Genomic DNA, 20,199 nt, shown 5'->3' with positions numbered 1-20,199 from the left:
TCTTACTGCAGCTTTATAGAATCACATCTGATGTCACAAATGGCACAGGATGGTAGAATCAACCCACGATTAATGGAGATAAACAGGAAGCATTTCGAGTCATCTCATGTGCATTTCCAACAACAACAGGAATCAATCACAACATGACATTCATTAGGATGACAACCTATTAGCAGCCTATAGAGATGATTAGGCAACAGGCACTGGTGTTCACTAGCACCATATTTGCATAATACAGACCAAACTTCCCATCTGAACCAACGATCACCTCTTTCTAACTTGGAGTCAGAACAACTGAGCCCAATCCACACTCCTCTCCCACAATGCCACCCCGCTGAGAGTGACCTTGAAAACCCACCCTTTGCTTAACAAACCTGAGCCACATGTCACTCATACACTTTCCCTGGCTGACTTCATGCTTACCCAGCTGGAAACGACAATGACTGTAATTGAGTGTTGTCTCCTGGTCTTATTTTTGAGAGCAGACGACAGTGAAAAGCAATTGGTGCATGGCTTTCCAAACAGCACGACACTCCTATCTGTCAGTGAGATGCTGATAGAGAAAGCTGAATAACCCGCAGATAAAGTGATTTAGGAAGAAACGTCAATGAAGTCGTAACAAAGCAGAGAAGTAATTTTCCCCCAAAACAGCAGGAAAGGGATGAGCTGGTCCCTGCCTGGCAAAGTGAGCGATTGCAGAGGTGTCTGAGAGGACCAGAGCTGCTCTGGAAAGAAGGGGCAGAAACTGCACGAATTCCAGTTGCTGAGCCTGTTTTGGTTACACACAGCTCTGCTAGCAAGCCACAAACCATAAAGAATGAGGAGCATGACCCAGGGTAGAGCCTGAGCTGAAGATCTTACAGTAACGCCACAAGAATATTTCTGTTAGCAAAACATTAGCTACACTTGAAAATGCAAATGGTACAGTAGCTCCACAAGGTGCCAGGCAACGGTTCTGTGTTAGCCTACAGACACAGTCATAGAATCATGGAATGGTTTGGGTTGGAAGGGACCTTAAAGCCCTTCTAGTTCCACCCCTTTGCCATGGGCAGGGACACCTCCCACTGGATCAGGGGCTCCAAGCCCCATCCAACCTGGCCTGGAACCCCTCCAGGGATGGGGCAGCACCACTGCTCTGGGCAACCTGAGCCTCCCCACCCTCACAGCAAAATATTTCTTCCCAAGATCTCATATCAATCTCCCCTCTTTCAGCTTAAAGAGTTTTCATCAAGTATAAAAATGAAATTATTCCTGAAGCGTGGACCTCCCTACAACATGGGCAGAGATGAGCTTTGCTCACTGTAAGCAGGAGAGCAACAGCTCCAGTGATATTTGTTTCCCCTCCCAGACCTGCATTTGTGTTTTCAGAGCTGCTCTCACATCCACGATGCAATAGTTATCGCCTCAGCAATGATATCAAGGCCAGGACCTCAAATGTCTGCTTATAGCTTATCTGCCTCATCTCCCAGGCGGCATCTGCTGAGCAGCACGGTTGGGAAGGGGCTTGGATGTTGGAAAAGGCATGGAGGGGCCAAGACAGGTCCATGCCCGCCTGGAGTTCCTGGAAGTGAATGAATTACTCTAGTGCAATAGGAAAGGCGTGTGCTTGGAAAGCGTCCCTGGGGGTGAGCAGTCATAAAGCTGCAGCAGAACGCGAAGGTTTGGAAACTTCTGAGAAGAGAAAACCCCTTTCACTCTCCCGTTGCAAATCTGTTTCCTCTTCAACCTGCCCTCCGGCAGCCTTTCCTCAGCTCTGCTCCTCCCGTGCCACGCTGGGAGCGGCAAGAGTGGGTTAAACTTGCATGAGAGATGAAGAGGGTGAGAAATGTGGGTGGATTGTGCATCCCTGAGCCGCGGCTCCTGCTCCTTCCCACCGCTGACACTTTCATTTGGCACCTCATTTCCAAAGGGACGGTCCCTGGGCTGAGTGGATGGGAATGTTGAGAGTTGGGGTTGTTCAATCTGGAGAAGAGAAGGCTCTGAGGAGACCTTAAAGAGAAATTCTAATACCTGAAGGGGCTACAAGAAAGCTGAGGAGGGGCTGTTCACAAAGGCTTGTGGGGATGGGACGAGGGGCAATGGGGATAAACTGGAGAGGGGCAGAGTTAGACTGGACATAAGCCCCATCTAACCCATCCTTAAACACCTCCAGGGATGGGGCAGCCACGACTTCTCTGGGCAACCTGGGCCAGGGCCTTCTCACCCTCACAGGAAAACATTCCTTCCTAATTTCTTCTCATGCTAACAAGCAGCATTCACGCTGACACTGGGAGCGTATATCACCTCCTGGCTTCTTGGAGAGATGATCTGGCTGGCCTTGGTTCATTTATCAACACTTTAGTCCTCTGTCATTGTCAAATACTGCAGCAATACGTGGGAAAACACAGTGGAAAAAGGATTTAGAGCACGTAGAACAGGTGGGTACCAGCAATGTGCCTGCAGCCACTGGCAACTAGAAGGACCGAAAAGGGGCGAAAACAGACCAGAGCTATACAGTGTGCACAATGGAAATGGTCTTGTGGACAAGTTGGGGTGATAGAGCGTCACTCGGGTGTCAGCTTTGGTCTCTGTGGTGTGGCAGGAGCGATGCATCACCTCTGGGATGTTAGCATTACTGGGAGTGACTGTATCTCCTCTGAAAGGGCACCCTGGTGAATTCAGAGGGTTTCACCAACGAGAAACTCATAATTCCTCAGAATTTTGACAAACAGACTCAGCAGAGTCTAAAATGGGGGTTATTTACAGTAAGTACAACACAGTTCCAAAAAACCTACTACTGAACGTCAGCAAATTACACCGTACACACCAGAACCTTTTTCTGTTCAGCAACCACATCTCTTGCATAAAGAGTTTTCTTTTACCGATAAGGCAGAAAATATCACCTCAAAAGGAAACACAGAATTCTAGGGCCTGACATACCCACCAGGACCTATTCTTACAAACATTTCTCATCCTGTGCACCTCGTTTCAGCTGGAGCAAGCAGCCCTGGCGGCCACCTAAGACGAAGCCCCGATTTATGAGCAGCGCTTTGCAGCATTAGCTACGCGGACATAGTTCCAGCGGGCACTCAGCACGCATGAATATACATTTCCCTATACAAAAATGTTATAATTTAAACAATACCTTTATTAAATGATCTCAGGTTATGTCTGTTAGCAAGAGAAACCCTTTAGCCTTTTCCCCTTGGAGAGCATCCTTTGATAAAAGTCAGCTAAGCGAGTGCTGTGCCGATTTGATCAAACTTGACGCTCCCATCTTAACGCAAGACTTTGCCCGTGTACTTGGCCAGCAAAACACTCGATGTTTGACCCAACGCAGCTGCAGTCACTGAGAAACTGCACTCATACGGTACATTTTCATGTACGTGCTGGTGTGTGCAATGTCCAGCAGCTTCGTTAGCCCCAGCCCTGGGTAGTTCGTTAATGCCTTCTGCTCTCTAGTGAGATTTCTCCAACCAGTCTAGCAAGATGTTCAGCTCACCCAAGGATTTCATTGCTGCAGATGTGACGTTCAGCTGAAATGATAGAAAGGAATCAGTTGTACATGAAGACAGTGAGTGCCATCTGATGTAAAGAGAATCTGAATATCTGTGTTAATTTCTAGACTTAGTTTAATTTCTTAGACTTAATTTCTTCAACTTACGCCCTCATAGTTTGCAAGTATTTGCTTAAATTTCTCAGTGGATTCCTGTCCGCACGTGCACTTGTTTTCCTCATGCTAGGAAAAAAAAGATAGAATTCATTAGCTCGGGGGGCTAATTTTTAAAAAAAAGAGATAATTTTCTAATTATGCTGGAAATTGCTCAAAGGCCTATAGGAAAGCTGGGAGAGATTTCTTACAAGAGTCTGTAGTGATAGGGCAGGGGGGAATGGCTTTAAATTGGAAGGGGAAGATTTAGATTAGATGTTAGGAAGAAATGAGGGTGGGGAGGCTCTGGAACAGAGTGCCCAGAGCAATGGTGCTGCCCCATCCCTGGAGGGGTTCCAGGCCAGGTTGGATGGGGCTTGGAGCCCCTGAGCCAGTGGGAGGTGTCCCTGCCCATGGCAGGGGTGGGACTGGATGGGCTTTGAGGTCCCTTCCAACACAAACCATTCCATGATTCTATGGTTACTGTAAAGACTGAAATCTTGTTTATCTGTGAAAAGACTGCAGGTCCTTAAATCAGACTTTTGCTGAGAACAGTTTACTTTGATAGGCAGATGGAGAGGATAAATTATGTTCTTGAGAACTAACGTGGGAGTTGGCTGATAAGTGGGCAAGTGAAAAAATTTCTCAGTGGACTTTTCACATCACAGCTTTTTGCCTTTTTGTTAAAACCACTTTTATCAATTAAGATATATAAATAAAGGCTTATATATATAAAAAATAATAACAGATTAAACTAACTTTAGCAATAACTGAGACTCACACATTGCCCAAGTTTCCTCTTCATGCTGAGGAAGGAGTTGGCTATGCTGCTGATTTTTCTGTTGATGTACGAATCCTCAGTCTTGCAGTGTTTGAAAACTTTGTCCACGTAGAAGTTGAAGAGGTGATGGGCGATGCAGCACCTGTCTGAAGACTTAGGGAACAAATTTAATTCTTAAAAGGTCTTCCAAAGTGCTTTAAACCTGTAGGTGCCAGCCCTTCTGCCCACCGCTCTAAAAAGCCATTTCTAACACCAAGCATGGTTGCTGCCTCATGTAAGGCTTTCTTCGGTGATGCTAGATGTAAATGGATAATCATAGAATGGTCTGGGATGGAAGGGACCTCAAAGCCCATCCAGTCCCACCCCTGCCATGGGCAGGGACACCTCCCACGGGATCAGGGGCTCCAAGCCCCATCCAACCTGGCCTGGAACCCCTCCAGGGATGGGGCAGCACCACTGCTCTGGGCAGCCTGGGCCAGGGCCTCCCCACCCTCACAGCAAAACATTTCTGCCTAAGATCTCACCTCAGTCTCCACTCTTTCAGCTTAAAATTGTTGCCTCTCCTCCTATCCCTGCCCTCCCTGATCAAGAGCCCCTTCTCAGCTTTCCTGGAGCCCCTTTCAGTACTGGAAGGCTACTAAATTATTTTAGACTGACTTTCCAGGAGATCACAGAATCACAGAATCACAGAATCACACAAGGTTGGAAAGGACCCATTGGATCATCGAGTCCAACCGTTCCTAACACTCCCTAAACCATGTCCCTAAGTACTTCATCCACCCGTTCCTTAAACACCTCCAGGGAAGGCGACTCGACCACCTCCCTGGGCAGCCTGTTCCAGTACCCAATGACTCTTACTGTGAAGAATTTTTTTCTGATATCCAACCTGAACCTCCCCTGACGGAGCTTCAGGCCATTCCCTCTAGTCCTGTCCCCTGTCACTTGGGAGAAGAGGCCAGCTCCCTCCTCTCCACAACCTCCTTTCAGGTAGTTGTAGAGAGTAATAAGGTCTCCCCTCAGCCTCCTCTTCTCCAGGCTAAACAACCCCAGCTCTCTCAGCCGCTCCTCATAAGACTTGTTCTCCAGCCCCCTCACCAGCTTTGTTGCTCTTCTCTGGACACGCTCCAGAGCCTCAACATCCTTCTTGTGGTGAGGGGCCCAGAACTGAACACAGTATTCGAGGTGCGGTCTCACCAGTGCCGAGTACAGAGGGAGAATAACCTCCCTGGACCTGCTGGTGACCCCATTTCTGATACAAGCCAAGATGCCATTGGCCTTCTTGGCCACCTGGGCACACTGCTGGCTCATGTTCAGTCGGCTGTCAACCAGCACCCCCAGGTCCTTCTCTTCTGTGCAGCTCTCCAGCCATTCTTCCCCCAGTCTGTAGCGCTGCATAGGGTTGTTGTGCCCCAAGTGCAGGACCCGGCATTTGGTCTTGTTAAACCTCATCCCATTGGTCTCGGCCCAGCAGTCCAGCCTGTTCAGATCCCTTTGCAGAGCCTCCCTACCCTCCAGCAGGTCGACACTTCCTCCCAGCTTAGTGTCATCTGCAAACTTGCTGAGGGTGCACTCAATGCCTTCATCCAGGTCATTGATAAAGACATTGAACAGAGCTGGACCCAGTACTGAGCCCTGAGGAACTCCACTTGTGACTGGCCTCCAGCTGGAGTTAACTCCATTGACCACCACTCTCTGGGCCCGGCCATCCAACCAGTTTTCAACCCAGAAGAGTGTGCGCCTGTCCAGGCCAGAGGCTGACAGTTTCTGAAGCAGAATGCTGTGAGAAACTGTGTCAAAGGCTTTACTGAAGTCCAAGAAGACTACATCCACAGCCTTTCCCCCATCCAGTAGTTGAGTGATTTTGTCATAGAAGGTGATCAGGTTAGTTTGGCAAGATCTGCCTTTTGTAAACCCATGTTGACTGGGCCTGATCACCCGGTTCTCTTGCGTGTGCTTCATGATAGCACTCAAGATTACCTGTTCCATGACTTTCCCTGGCACTGAGGTGAGACTGACAGGCCTGTAGTTCCCCGGATCCTCTCTGCAACCCTTCTTGTATATGGGCACAACATCAGCCAGCCTCCAGTCTAGTGGAACTTCCCCAGTCAGCCAGGACCTCTGGAAGATGATGGATAGGGGTTTGGAAAGGACATCCGCCAGTTCCTTCAATACTCTTGGGTGGATCCCATCCGGCCCCATAGACTTGTGGACGTCTAGCTGGGCAAGCAAGTCTCTAACCGCCTCCTCTTGGATCACGGGAGCCTCAATCTGCCCCTCTAACTCTTGGATTTGTAAACAGAAGGAACAACTTTCTTTGCTATTAAAGACTGAGGCGAAGAAGGCATTAAGTACCTCAGCCTTGTCCTTATCCCCTGTCACTGTTATTCCTTCTGCATCCACTAGAGACTGGATATTCTCCCTCGTCCTCCTTTTCCTGTTAATGTACTTGTAGAAAGACTTTTTGTTGTCTTTCACAGACTTAGCGAGTTTTAATTCTAGTTGGGCCTTGGCCCTCCTGATTTTTTCCCTGCACGATCTCACTTCGTCCCTGTAGTCCACCCAAGATGCCTGTCCTTTCCTCCAGAGCACATAGAGCTTCTTTTTCTTATTGACGCATCTTGAGATCACCCTGCTCCACCAAGCTGGCTTTTCCCCCCGCCGGCTCCTTTTCCGGAACACAGGGATGGCCTGCTCTTGAGCTGATAGGATTTCATTTTTCAAGAGCGCCCAACCCTCATGGGCTCCCTTGCCCTGAAGGACTGTTTCCCACGGGACTTTGCTAATCAACCTTCTGAACAGGCCAAAGTCTGCCCTCTGGAAGTTTAATGTGACTGCTTTGCTAACCCCCTTCTTAATCCCACCTAGAACTGAAAACCCTATCATCTCATGATCGCTTAATCCCAGGCGTCCTCCAACCGTCAAATCCCCAACAAGACCTTCCCTATTCACAAACAGCAGGTCTAGGAAGGCACCCTCCCTTGTTGGTTCGCTAACCAGTTGTGCAAGGAAGTTGTCTTCGATGCACTCCAGGAACCTCCTAGACTGTTTCCTTTCTGCTGTATTGTACTCCCAGCAGACATCCGGAAAGTTAAAGTCTCCCACTAGGACAAGAGGCAGAGATTTAGAGATCCATCCTCAGCAACTCTCATTGAGTCACCCAAAATAATTAGCTGATTTTGTAGCTGGGTATTAGAGGCTAAGAACTGAAGCAGTTGACCATGCCCAGTGCCTTAGAGCGTTAGAGATCTGCAGAATAATTATTTATAATATATTTCACCTCCCAAGATCACTTTCAGCTAGTTTTGGATTCCTTAAGAGGTTCCTACCCAAATTCTGATTCACCTTGCTATGTCTCCACCAACAGAGGTGGCAGATAAAGCTCCTGTAACTGGGGCATCACATGCAACAAAAAAAAAGAAATCTCTGCCCACCATTTCTGGAAAGAGAGTCAGGGTGAAAGCCCAGTGCCGGAACCAGCAGTGGGACACCCACCTCTTTTCACATACATGATTCGCGTCACTTTATCCTCCCCGACCTGTGGTGTCTTGTGTTTCACAAGAACTTAGAAGCAGTCATGGTGTTGAACAACTTCCCTTGAGCTACAACCCCTCCGGACTGGTGTTAGGATGCTCGCTGGTCAAGATGATTCAGAGAAGAACTGGGAAGGGCGCAAGGACACCTACCTGAACCTTGTGCAGAGAGCGTGGGTGAGACAAGATGCTGAGGGTCCTGATGGGATCTCTGGCTTGCTGCATGGGAGAAGACAGAGATGCTGATGCACTTGCTGGCTCCAGAGGGGTTTCAGGAGCAGCCAACTAAAGAGCTTCCCTGGCTCCACAAGAGCCCAGAGCAATACTTACGATGTTAGCTTTAATTGCGGTGAAACCAGACCTAATCTCAGTCACGCTCATTGAAACCCTGCAGGCTCCCAAGTGGAAGATTTTATTCCCGGCGGTCAGCATCAAATTCACCCAGCACGACGCTGAGAAGAGGCAGAGGAACAAGTGGGATCCCTTCATCTTGCTGCAGGATGGAAGCACGACCGTTGCCTGGGAGATCTGTTCAAGGAAGATGATATTGCTTTGCTATCTTTCCTAAACAATATAATTGCAGTAGTTGTGAAAATATACAAGTTTTATATAGTACCGGTGCAGGTACACATGTAGTAAAAAACCCACGCCCAGCAGCGTCTCCACCCCTTCTTCATTCCTCAAGCGCAAGAGAAAAAAAAAATCAAATAAAACCAAATATTTAGATGTCGAAAGAAGCAAAAGAAAAGAAAACAACAGTAAAAGTTGCATGTAAATAGACAAGGTTCGGCTGAAAAATTTCCATGAGAAAAATAAATACAGCTACATTAAATTTTCAAACCTCTCCTGACCCAGAAGCATCAGAAGGCAACTGCGACTGAAAGTCTGATCACAAAAGAAACTGCTTTCCCTCAGAAATAGCTTCAAATAACTTCAAACGCGACTTCTGTTAGCACTGAAAATTAAGGTTAATACTGAAAAAGCCTTTCAGAGACTCATTACAGGAGCAAAAGGAAATGTGCACAAGCACAGAAGGACAAAACCAGTATCTTACCTCGTCCTTTGATGTGGGTTCACCTGTCCCGCCGGCGTCTGACCTGAAGAGCTCTGGAGAAAACGTTTTTATCCAGGTACCGGGAGGAAATAACTCTTGGATTAACTTTTGGGATTTTTCTTGCTTTCCCCAGCTTGTATTTCCCTTTGTAATCTGCTGAATTAATGAGCTACTGAAAGGGACCAACTCTTACCCACAGGTGTTTCCCTGTCCTACGGAGGCGGGAAATCTTGGCATTGCTGTGTCATTTCTCATTCGGGAAGAAGGACGCAATCAAGCGGAGAGACCATCCTGGGGGTTCCATCCCCAAAACGTCAAGCTCAGGGGTCACCCCTGGCACGGAGCGGCGCTGCCAAGCCCTGCTTGGTGAGGTTCATGGCTCCCATGGAGGTGTTGGGGTGCGGGAAGCAGAGTGGCATCACCCCCTCAGGATGCCAGTGGTCCAAACCCCCAAAGTAGGAGGGTTTCTGGCAACAGGACATGATGTGCTGTTAAAATAGCTCAGAATGTTGGCAAGACCTTTCTCCACATGGGGCCTTCACCCACCAGGAATGGGGAACCTTGCTCTCAGGCTTGTTCCGCAGGCGGGTGGACACTTCTTTCCATTAGCATATTCCTGGTATTTGGAGACTGGAGACGGCACATAGGAGAGGGCACAGCTTTGCGATGACACTGCGCCCACCTCAGTGCCAGAAGTCACTTGGTTTCCAGCAGCATGGGTAATGTTGGTGATGTTTATGCACAGCCCAAAGCCACCAGCCTGCAAAGGACATAAATTCCACTCAAAGAAGCCCAGAGGAGCAGGGAAGTCTTTGCAGTCAGTCTTTGCTTGCGGATAAGTCTATGGCTACCCTGCTGAGAAAAAACGATGAAGCCAAGGTCCTCAAGCAGACCAGGCACAATCTCACACTGACGTTTCAGCTCCAGACTGTCCCCAGCAACCAGGGTTTTGCCTGCACGCAAATGTGGCAGCACTGGTGCAAAAACCCAGGCTGGTTCACCACGCTTTTGGCTCCTAGGACAGTTTGGCTGCTTCTGTAACCCCTTTAAAGACAGCCGAGTCCAATCTACAATCAAAAACTGAGCAGTTAAAAAACTTCTTGGACTACCCGTACCCAGAAGGGAAGGTCAGATAGACTTAAAGGGCATGGAGGTAGCCAAAACAACCCCTAATTCCATAGACAACCTTGGAAGCAGAAGCAATGCGCTGGGTGAGAGCGGGAGCCTGAGTGTGCCTGTTGCAATGCAGTTATATCTCGTGTTATATAAAGTTTCGCTGCGTGAGTAATTTATTGATAACCAAGTTCAATCTTGAGCGCGTATCCGTCAGCAGGGGAAGACTAGGCAAATAGATTTTATGCCCAGGCTAGTCACACTATTGCACAGGGTATTGCTGAAACTACCCCAAACGCACCAAACGTGCCTCCCTCACCCCTGTGCCTTCACCGCTGTAAACCAGCCAAAAGGCAGGTCCCAATCTGCAGCCGGTTGCATTTGCCCTCGCTGAGGTGTTGGAGGGATCCTCAGCGGCACAAGGCAGTTGGGCTCTGCCTTCCTCCCCCAATTCCCGGCTGCTCCCTGTCGTTGCAGCACAAGTTTTGCGTGGAGCAGAGGAAGCGGCACCGGCAGCGTTCCCAGGCAGCCGGGTGCACACCCAGCCTCGGTGAGGAAACGAGGGAAGAAGCAATGCTTTCTTACATCATTATGTAAATTGAGATGAGAAGAAGGGATTTCTTTTTCTATTTTTCCTTTTGGTAACTGAACTGACGCTCACGGCAGATCAGCCAAATGCCAGCAGGCAAGAAACAGACGTGGGTTAAAAATTACCAGCTGGGCTGGTGGAGGAAAGGTGCTGGGGTGGTTGGGGAAGAGAAATGGAATGTTCTTGATGGGGTCCAGGGCTTTGCTCCACTGCAGACCTTGGCGTGGGTGTCCCTTGGCCTCGCTGTGCTGTCACCAACCACTTGCAAGGCAGCGGCGATAGCATGACCTTCCCCACAAGGGCGACGAGGAGAGTTACCACGTCAGAGGTGGGCGACAATCCAGTTAACCACAGATAGTGAAAAACTCTGTATGCGATGATGGTGATGGATGACCCCAACCTTCGCTTTTTGGAGCAGAGGGGATGGCATCAGCACGGATGTTGGCGTGCGCTGGGTTCAGTCCCAATGGAAGCGAATCACCCAGGCTTGGCTTTCCGTGGGCAGCTGGTCTAAGGGAGGCTCTCATCAACCTGCCACACATGACAATACCCTCCATGAAACAGCTCAACATTCCTCATCTGTTCTGGGAAGGAAGAGGGAAAGGAAAAACAGGGATTTCTGAAACACAGCAGCGTGACGATGCAGGTGAGCTCAGAGAGTGAAATGGGAACTGACTCCCGAAGGCACTCTCAGAATTATTAAGCCTTTTACACGCAGCAACGCTGGGAGAGCCCGATGGGTGCAGGGAAGTGGCCCTTTCCCAGGGAAACCTTCCAGGCAACTCCCAGCTAACAGAGGAGGGCTCCTCCCTTGGCATTTTATGGTAGGCACGTTGTGACAAGGGCACACTAGAAGTAGTTACAACCCAAACAACAACAAGCAAAGGCAGCAGAGAGGGTTGCTAGCCAGCTGCCACCGTGCCAGGGAATTGAAAACTAAGCCTCACGTATTGTTAGCTTGTCTGAGAAATCATTTACACAAAGTCCGTGGTGAGCAGCACAGCTCCCGCACATCTCGTATCTATAGCGATGCAACTCAGAAAGGCACAAAAGGTGTCACTTGGGTGAGGCTGAAGGGAAGGTCTCTGGTGCAGCGTGGAAAAAAACCCTCAGAGAAGCTCCTTGGATTGCTCGGTCTCTCAGCAGCTCCGTCCGCGGACGGATCCGATGCTCAGCCTCACCCTGCCAAGCTGGCGGCCCCGCTCGCATCATCGCTACCGTGTAGAGCTGCTATGGTTCGTGTGGTGAAAGAAACATCCTTATAACAGCAGAAAGCACCAGACTGCTGCAGACAAACGGCTTGTTGAAATGACTGACGAAGCAGAAATTCCTGGAGAGCCTGGAAGTGTGACGGTAGACAAGACACCTACTCACCAACGTCTGCTCGCATCGGGGAAACCCAGCAGCATCTCCCGGTGCTGCTCCAGCACTGGGAGCACCGCGGCCCTTACTGCGAGACACTGCAGTCCCACTCAGAGACCCATCCTGACCAGGCTCCACGTTTGGTTGCTTCAAATACTGACTTTCAAGGCCAGGTTGGATGGGGCCTTGAGCAGCCTGGAGGCGTCCCTGCCCACGGCAGGGGGAGTGAAACTGGATGGGCTTTAAGGTCCCTTTCAACCCAAACCATTCTATGATTCTGTGAAAAATCAAAAAGCTCTAGTTTTATCCTAAAACATCCTTCAAAAAACCCCAAGCCATTCTGACCTGAAGGAGCCGCGCTGCCACGAACTGACCACACGCTAACACCAGGTTTCCTGTAAAGTGTTTCAGAGATAAGGCACCAGTTTCAAGAGTACATTTTAATGTACTTTCATGATACAAGATCAGATAATACTTTACAGACCATTATTTGTTCGCCATTTCTTGTTGTTACTCATATTTCACAGCAGCTCAAGGTACACCAGCATTTCAGATGTGAAGCTGATAGTGGTTTGCGCACAGATCCCCGGAACCGAACAGTGTGAATGACAGAAAAGCCTCCACTAATTCTAATGAAAGAAAAATCGAAGCTTAATAAGTCCAGCAACAACAGATGACCTCAGGAACTCTTCCTGACATCCTTCAGGAACAGATCCCCCAAAACCAACTCAGCCACCTGGAATAAAAATGCCAGGGAAGACCGTAACGCACCAAACCTCTTGTCCAAAGAACAGAATTCTGTTTCCACAGGCAGAAGAAGATGTTTCCACCTGTTTGTTACGCACTGGAGTAATTCCTTACACACTCGCAGGGGGGTACATGGTCAGACAGCCCTGCCTGAATCCTGGCTGGGAGCTGAGGGGAAGACCGACTGTCTCAGTGCTGCAGCTCTGAGTAGCTCCCAGAGCCTCAAAAATCAGAGCTTTAATTGACAAGCAATCCCCTGGCCCTCCCATCCAGAGCCTATTTCAGATCTTGTTTGAACAAGTGCTCAGCTGGCGCGGTCCTTTTGACCCCCAGGGATTCACAGCAGCACTCCGACGGGTGTCAGTGCCCCATCGTCACTCTTTCCATTAGCTTCTGCACCAACGCGCTTGGCGATGGAGATGTGCTCCACGGCTGCCAGCGCCCTCTCCCAACCTCCGAAAGGTGCTCTTCTCCTTCTTAACGAGTGTGGTTAGTTATCGAGGGAAAGCAGGGGACCGCTTACCTTGCAGGCTCAGCCTCAGCTCTGTAACGCTGCTGACAAAAGTAAAAAAAAAATTGTTTTTCTCGGTAGAGTCATCAAATGACTCAGAAAACAACTCGGCAAGGATTTATCGGCTGATAGGTGTGGTACACTGAGGGCCCTCTTCTCGGTCACGTTTTTAACCATAACCACTTGATTAATTCTGAAAATCAAACACAGAGTACCGCCTTTTAGGGAGCGACAGGCTGAGCACAGCTCAGCTTAATGAAACACAGCTCTTATTCAGCCAAGCACAAGGGGGGTTCAAAGCCATTGGAGCGAAATTCCGGTTGTTTTCCAGGATTTCTTCCTGAGTGGTTCATGGTGCCCTCAGCAGCTTCAGGAACTCCCCTCATGGGCAGAGCAGCTGCTTTCCCACTTCTGAGAGGCTTCGGGAGAGGCTGGGAGAGTGTCCCTACCCTCAAGCCAATGTCTGAATCACGATTTAGAACATCACCCATGATTGTCCGTCTGGAGCTGTTTCTTTTCTTGCTACCTGCAGCCCAGCCCGGGGTTGTCCCCAGGTGTGTGTCTCATCAGAAAGGAGACAGAGCCACCTCCCCTTGCGGAGCATCACCCATCCCTGTGGGTGGCCCCTACTCACCCTGTCCTTGCTTGCTGTCCCCAGCCTGGTCATGATCCTGGCTGAGCTGGGCTGTGCATCACAGAAAATGAGTCTACTTCAGCCACTGCCTTCATGGAGCAGATGCGACACTCGGCTGCGTGACTCAGAGGGCAGTGCTGCCACCAAGCCAGGATTTCACCTAAACAGGTTGAATTAAAAAAAAAAACACAACGCAATGAAAGAGTGTTTCCATCCCACCCCACTAAGATTCACCTTTGTGGAAAGGGAAAATCGTAGTGGAGGATCTTCTACACTGAAACATCTGTTCTTCAGAAAACCATCAATTTAGTCACCAGGGTGGAGGGCGTTGAACATGAGATACTTGCTTCTCCTTTTTCGATAAAATGTGAACTCACATTTTGGTTATCACAAATGGCATCTTCCCCAAAGGGAAATGCATCTCGCAGGTCTTTAGAGTTTCATAATACAGCTAAAGAGCAGCTCCTGCTAGCTTTCCTTCAACTGTCCAATAGTCCTCTATCCTGTGTGCCCAGCAGTTCCTTTGCAAAGCCCGGGCTCACGAAGTCATGAGTCCCACCAAAGTGCTGCTCTGCTCCAGCTGGGCAAGAGGACGAGCTGTGTGTGACGCTAGGGACCAGCCCAGGGGAGTTCAACACATTCCAGCTAACGTCAAGAACCAGCTGGAGAATCAAATTGCTTTTAGGAAATTTTCTTCCCAAAATAAGAACAGGTTGAGAGAGTTGGGGTTGTTCACCCAGAGAAGAGAAGGCTCTGAGGAGAACTTATTGCAGCTTCCAGTACTGAAAGGGGCACCAGGAAAGCTGGGGAGGGGCTCAGGATCAGGGAGGGCAGGGAGAGGATGAGGGGGAATGGTTTTCAGATGAAAGAGGGGAGATGGAGATGAGATCTTGGGGAGAAATGTTTTTTGAGGGTGGGGAGGCCCTGGCCCAGGGTGCCCAGAGCAGTGGTGGCTGCCCCATCCCTGGAGGGGTTCCAGGCCAGGTTGGATGGGGCTCGGAGCCCCTGAGCCAGTGGGAGGTGTCCCTGCCCATGGCAGGGGGTGGGACTGGGTGGGCTTTGAGGTCCCTTCTGACCCAAACCATTCCATGGTTTTTGATTCTTTGAAAACTGTAACAGCTCAAGAATTATCAAAAACCTTCGCAGCCTCCAGGCTCGAATGCATGTCACACTTCTGCGATCATTTCAACAAGATTTCCCAGTCAGAAAGTGAGTTTTGATGGTTTGTTATTTCTTTTCATCCCTACCACGCTAAGCTGACTACTTCAGCAAAACTTGAGGTACAGTTGCCTGAGAAACGCTGCCCTGCCGTTGGTGACAGACAGGAGCACTCACAAGAGAACAACGTAGAGAGCAGCATCCATGCTGATTTGCAACGGTCTCCAAATGTGCACCTATTGCAAAGAGTCAAATCTGCCAATGAGATGAAACACATTAAGAAATGAGGCTTTCTCAGTTCCCAAGAGGTTTCAGAAGCTTTTTGATGTGGGCATTCAACACATTAGTAATTGGGCTTCTTTAAGCAAGTGGTGATGCCAATGTATAGAAGAAGAAAACGCTGAAGTGTAGCCGAGATTTCGAGCTGCCCGAGCCATGCTCTTGCTGACCTGCACGGCTGCTGAGAGGACCAATACTTCACAAAGAAATGAAACTTTCTTGAAAGGTGTTTCTGAGGGAGAGAGCTGCGAGTGATGAATATGAAAAACGATCTAAGCAAATCGAACTTCCACTTTCAAAAGCCACAAGAAGCCCCCTTGCACACCTTTCCTACAGAATTCAGGTCTGTTTACTACTCCTGCTTCAATGTTTAAATATTTTTCTCTCTTGCAATTAGCACTACAATGATAATTTACATTACCAGCCATCGTGAGGCTTCTCTTGTTCCTGGGGGACTCCCGCGGAGACTGGGTTATGGTGTTGACGGGGAAAGTTTGTACCTTGGAAAGTGAGCAATATAAAAGAGACATGGAAGAGAGAATCAGAGCAGAAACAAAGGTAAAATTACCAATATTGAAGAAAATAACTCATTGCAAGGAGAGGGATTGTGCACTTGGAGCCAGCCCAGAAAGCCAATCATATCCTGGGCTGCATCCAGTGGGATTAATAGGTGAGGGAGGGGATTCTGCCCCTCTGCTCTGCTCTGGTGAGACCCTGCATCCAGCTCTGGAGTCCTCAGCACAGGGAGCACATGGACCTGTTGGAGCGAGTCTAGAGGAGGCTACGGAGATGATGTGAGGGCTGGAGCACCTCCTGTATGAGGACAGGCTGAGAGAGTTGGGGTTGTTCAGCCTGGAGAAGAGAAGGCTGCGGGGAGCCTTCTGTCTGGAGCACGGAGAGGTTTAAAAAGAAAAAGAACTTCACAGAACAGAACAATAGCACATGTGCAGAGGTATCAGGGCTAACCAGGGAAGCAATCGCAGACCAAAGACTCTTAAGATCCACCAGGCAGAGCTGGCAAGGTCACTGTTAGAGAGAGGGGCTGCTTATTGTTGAAATATGAAACCACCCCCACTTCCTTCTCCAAAGCTTCAGACAGAGCTTTGAATGACTTGGGTTTTCAAACAACACAGTGATGCTCAGGAGAGAGAAGAAATATCTTCCACACAGGCTGCTGCTGCCACTGAGACCGACACCACCAGGGCCAGCACAGGGCTGCAGGCAGCGGCACGGCAGATGCCAGACCTTGGTCTGCTGAAATGCATGTACGTATCACCCACCTCGTGCCCCTCTCATTTTCATTTTTGGAAGAACTAAAAACCAATCCGACACCCAAAAGTCACACATGACTTTTTTTATATAAAACTGGGTTTGACCCAAGATTTGAGCAAGCGATTGAGCCGGGTGTCCCACACAGTGCCTGGGTTTGCCCCAGAGAGCGAAAAGTGCTGACGGTGCAGGCAATAAATGATGCCTAATAGAGGAGAAACTGAGTGCTTGCTGCTATCAGCTCAATTTTTTAATTATCTGGGGAGCAAATGAATCACTCCAATAGCCAGGCAGAGCTGTCATAGATTTAGCTTTCACCAAAACCGAAACTAATGTTTCAGTAAATTAGCTGTGGATTCTGTACATAACCCAGCTCTTGAACGCGGGTTTCGGTTTTGGCTGGGTTAATATTGCCTTGAGTACTTTTTAACGCGGGACTCGGTCTCAATTTCACAACCATGAGGGGCCAAAGCTGGTTTCGGTGGTGCTGGATGCACACAAACCCACGCAGAGGCACACCAACGGCCAGCAGGGACGGGAGCTCTGCCTGCCCCGGCTCAAAGGCAGAGAGAGAGGGCAAAGATAACAGAAAAGAGCTCTTGCTGGCAAGTCACAACCATTTGTCTTCTCTAGTCAGAATCATAGAATGGTTTGGAAGGAAGGGACTTTAAAGCCCATCCAGTCCAACCTCTCTGCAGTGAACAGGGACACCTTCAACCCCATCAGGTTGCTCGGAGCCCCATCCAACCTGACCTGGAGTGCTTCCAGAGATTGGGTTTCTACCACCTCTCTGGGTAACCTGGGCCAGGGCCTCCCCCACCCTCACTGTAAATAATTTCCTGCTTCTATCTAGTCTGAATCTTCCCTTTTTTTAGTTTAAAACCATTTCCCCTTGTCTCGTTACAACAGGCCCTGCTAAAGAGTCTGTCCCCTTCTTTCTCAGCCGTGCTGTCTTTTATGTTTCTTACGCAGTTTGCCCAGGTTTTATATTTTCATGGGATTCCAAGGAAGATTGACTTCAGTAATGATTTCAGCCGCTGAAGTCCTTTTCTGACGATTCCTTTCCACGCAGGCTTTGAAGGCTGTAATTAGGAAGTGGAAGATGAACGAGAATGCTGGAAAATCCCACTTGCTGAAAATGGTGTTTAAAAAAAAAGAAGAAGGAAAGAAGAACAAGAAGAAGAAGGAAAAAGATCTTGTGAACTTCCTCTGCTAGCTGTCTCCTGCCTGTGGGGAAAGGAGAGATCAGCGCTTCGTCCCCCACTCGTTGCACGAGGCTGGCAGCTCTCTGCTGAAAATATGAAGTTAAATGTAAAACCTGCAACTGTTGCAATGCCTCTGGTTTATATTTATGGCTAAAAGGAGCAAGAACATTTTTTTTTTTACAAGTATTTCAGTTATTATATCTCCTCCACAGATCCCGCTTGGCTTGGATTATGCCACAACCATCACCCGTCTCACCAGATCGGCGACCAATTTCTTCCCTTGGTTTCTATCTGGTGTTTCTCCAATAGAAGATCACCGGAGCTCAGAGAAGCTCTAAATTCCCAACGATGCAGTAATCTCAGCAACAAGTGGCTTAGGAAAAGCAATCCATGCAGAACTCCAAACGCCTGAGTGAATAAACACTTGAGCTGGGGGACAAAACTTGTGCCATCAACTCACAGCAGATCAGCCTCTATTTATTACGTCCCTGAAGAAAACAAAGACTGCAAGAAGCCCAAAGTAGAGAAGTCTCAAAGATCTCATTTCTGCCTTTGATGATTTTGCTTAGTTACCATCATTCTATATTTGCACATTTCTTATTTTCTTCCACGATGAAGACCTCCTTTTATTTTTTCTTGCCCCTTCTCTATCTGAATCTATGAGGGAACATTAAAAGTTGCTTCAGGTAACCCAAATTCTCGTCACTGACCTTATAGAGCCAACATCCATTGTCTTTTACACACAGAAATCTACCAGTAAGTGAGAAAGGAACCTTGCAATTAGGGCAGAATAAAAAGAAATAAACAAAATGATACAAACCAGAATGCAAATCCGCTGGTTATGAAACACTTCGAAATCAATCCAAGCACCTGATTCTTCTGCGAGGCAAATATTGAGGCAAGTGAGTTTCCCCTCAGCCACTTCCATCCATTTCAACCGTTTCATCACTCGCCTGATGAAAAAGAAAGTATGTAAGAGATTCAATATGTAAGAGATTCAATATGTAAGAGATTCAATGGGCTGCATGCATAAGGTTTTCATTTCTAGCAGGCAAAGCCACCAGACAAGCTGCAGATAACTCGAGCGAGGCCACCTTAAATTCAAGCAGAAGAATGCTTTATCTTTTGAGGTCCTGGTTTCATCTGAACAAGACTAATGAGAAAGAGTAAATGCATGTCAATAGCCTCAGGAGGCTCCTAGGGATGCTGCCCAGAGCAGTGGTGGCTGCCCCATCCCTGGAGGGGTTCCAGGCCAGGTTGGATGGGGCTCGGAGCCCCTGATCCAGTGGGAGGTGTCCCTGCCCATGGCAGGGGTGGGACTGGATGGGCTTTGAGGTCCCTTCCAACCCAACCCATTCCATGATTTTATGTTTCTATAATTCTCTGACAACTTTTAAAGCCTTCAACCTCTGTAAAGCACATCTGAAGGATCAGTTTTTAATAAAAAAATCTCTGCTTACGTAAGTGAGGTCGAGCTAAGATCGTTCTTCCTCCTTTTACTCATGGCACTGCGGGACACACACCCTGCGCTGACAGAAATTCCTCCACTTAAAGCAGACAAATTCAACACAAAGAAAACCTTCCAGCAATTCTGTGCTATTGCATTTTTCTATGAAAAAATTTCATTTCAGCAGCAGCCTTTGGGCTATTTATTCTGGGAATCTGCATCATAAAACTTGTTCCCTTGGCCCTCTCAGAGGGCCACCGAAACGTTAGATTTGAATAGAGCTTTGCACACCCGTCAATCTTGCTTTTCTGGTTGAGTAAAGAACCAGCTCAGAGCACAGCCTTCAGCCTGTACGGAATGGCTCGCAGGGGAGTCCCAGGGCCATCACGTTATCACGCGAATGGTTTTGGAGCTGAGCAGGGACACACAGGAAATCCCCTGGCAGCACCGAGGATGCTGCAGCATCCCTCGCAGCACTGGGGACGACCCACCATCACGTGCGGCATCGCCAGCTGCGGCACGCGCTTACTTGGCTGCTGGGGAGTGGAAAAGAAAGTCCGGGATTTCTCAACGCACGGCGTGAGCTGTTCCGCACCATACAAAACTACAAAAAAAAAAAAACCACCCCAAAAACTCCACCGACCGAGTGCTCCAGCCTGATATTTGGCTTCAGGCCAAGGGTCGGATGCCGCCGTGGAAAGAGAGTGAAGTTGCCCCCCATAATTCACCCCGCCGGTCACGTTGCACTGCTGAGTAGCTGGTTTACAGTATCTGATTTCTCAAACCGTGATAATCAGTTTCTGTCTTATGACCATTCATCTCTATTAATAGTTTGTATTTGGTTTACTGGTCCTGGTGGTGACGCTAAAACCTGACAAAGACAATATTCTCC

The 20,199-nt window shown here is 48.6% G+C and overlaps 1 protein-coding gene across 8 annotated transcripts; it reads right to left on the bottom strand.

Annotated features, from left to right (window-relative positions):
* Positions 1-6: 6 nt before the first annotated feature.
* On the bottom strand, positions 7-18,806 carry LOC104061881 (interleukin-20-like). Of its 8 annotated transcripts, none has more exons than XM_054087964.1 (10): positions 18,681-18,782; positions 15,808-15,886; positions 15,285-15,362; positions 13,950-14,109; positions 8,994-13,508; positions 8,270-8,467; positions 8,093-8,158; positions 4,410-4,562; positions 3,644-3,718; positions 7-3,515 (listed from the first exon to the last, which is right to left on the bottom strand). In XM_054087964.1, the coding sequence occupies exons 6-10, from the start codon at positions 8,426-8,428 to the stop codon at positions 3,438-3,440; spliced, it is 531 nt and encodes a 176-aa protein (XP_053943939.1). In that variant the 5' UTR covers positions 8,429-8,467; positions 8,994-13,508; positions 13,950-14,109; positions 15,285-15,362; positions 15,808-15,886; positions 18,681-18,782; the 3' UTR covers positions 7-3,437. The 8 variants fall into 8 exon arrangements, with proteins under 8 accessions (XP_053943939.1, XP_053943946.1, XP_053943941.1 ...); XM_054087971.1 differs by lacking the exon at positions 18,681-18,782 and having other exon boundaries at positions 8,994-9,046; positions 9,187-13,508; positions 15,808-16,068; XM_054087966.1 differs by lacking the exon at positions 18,681-18,782 and having other exon boundaries at positions 8,994-9,753; positions 10,692-13,508; positions 15,808-16,068.
* Between the last annotated feature and the right edge of the window lie 1,393 nt (positions 18,807-20,199).

Source organism: Cuculus canorus, chromosome 24 (assembly GCF_017976375.1).
Source record: "Cuculus canorus isolate bCucCan1 chromosome 24, bCucCan1.pri, whole genome shotgun sequence".
Lineage (NCBI taxonomy): Eukaryota > Metazoa > Chordata > Aves > Cuculiformes > Cuculidae > Cuculus > Cuculus canorus.
This window is presented reverse-complemented; position numbering and strand designations above follow the sequence as displayed.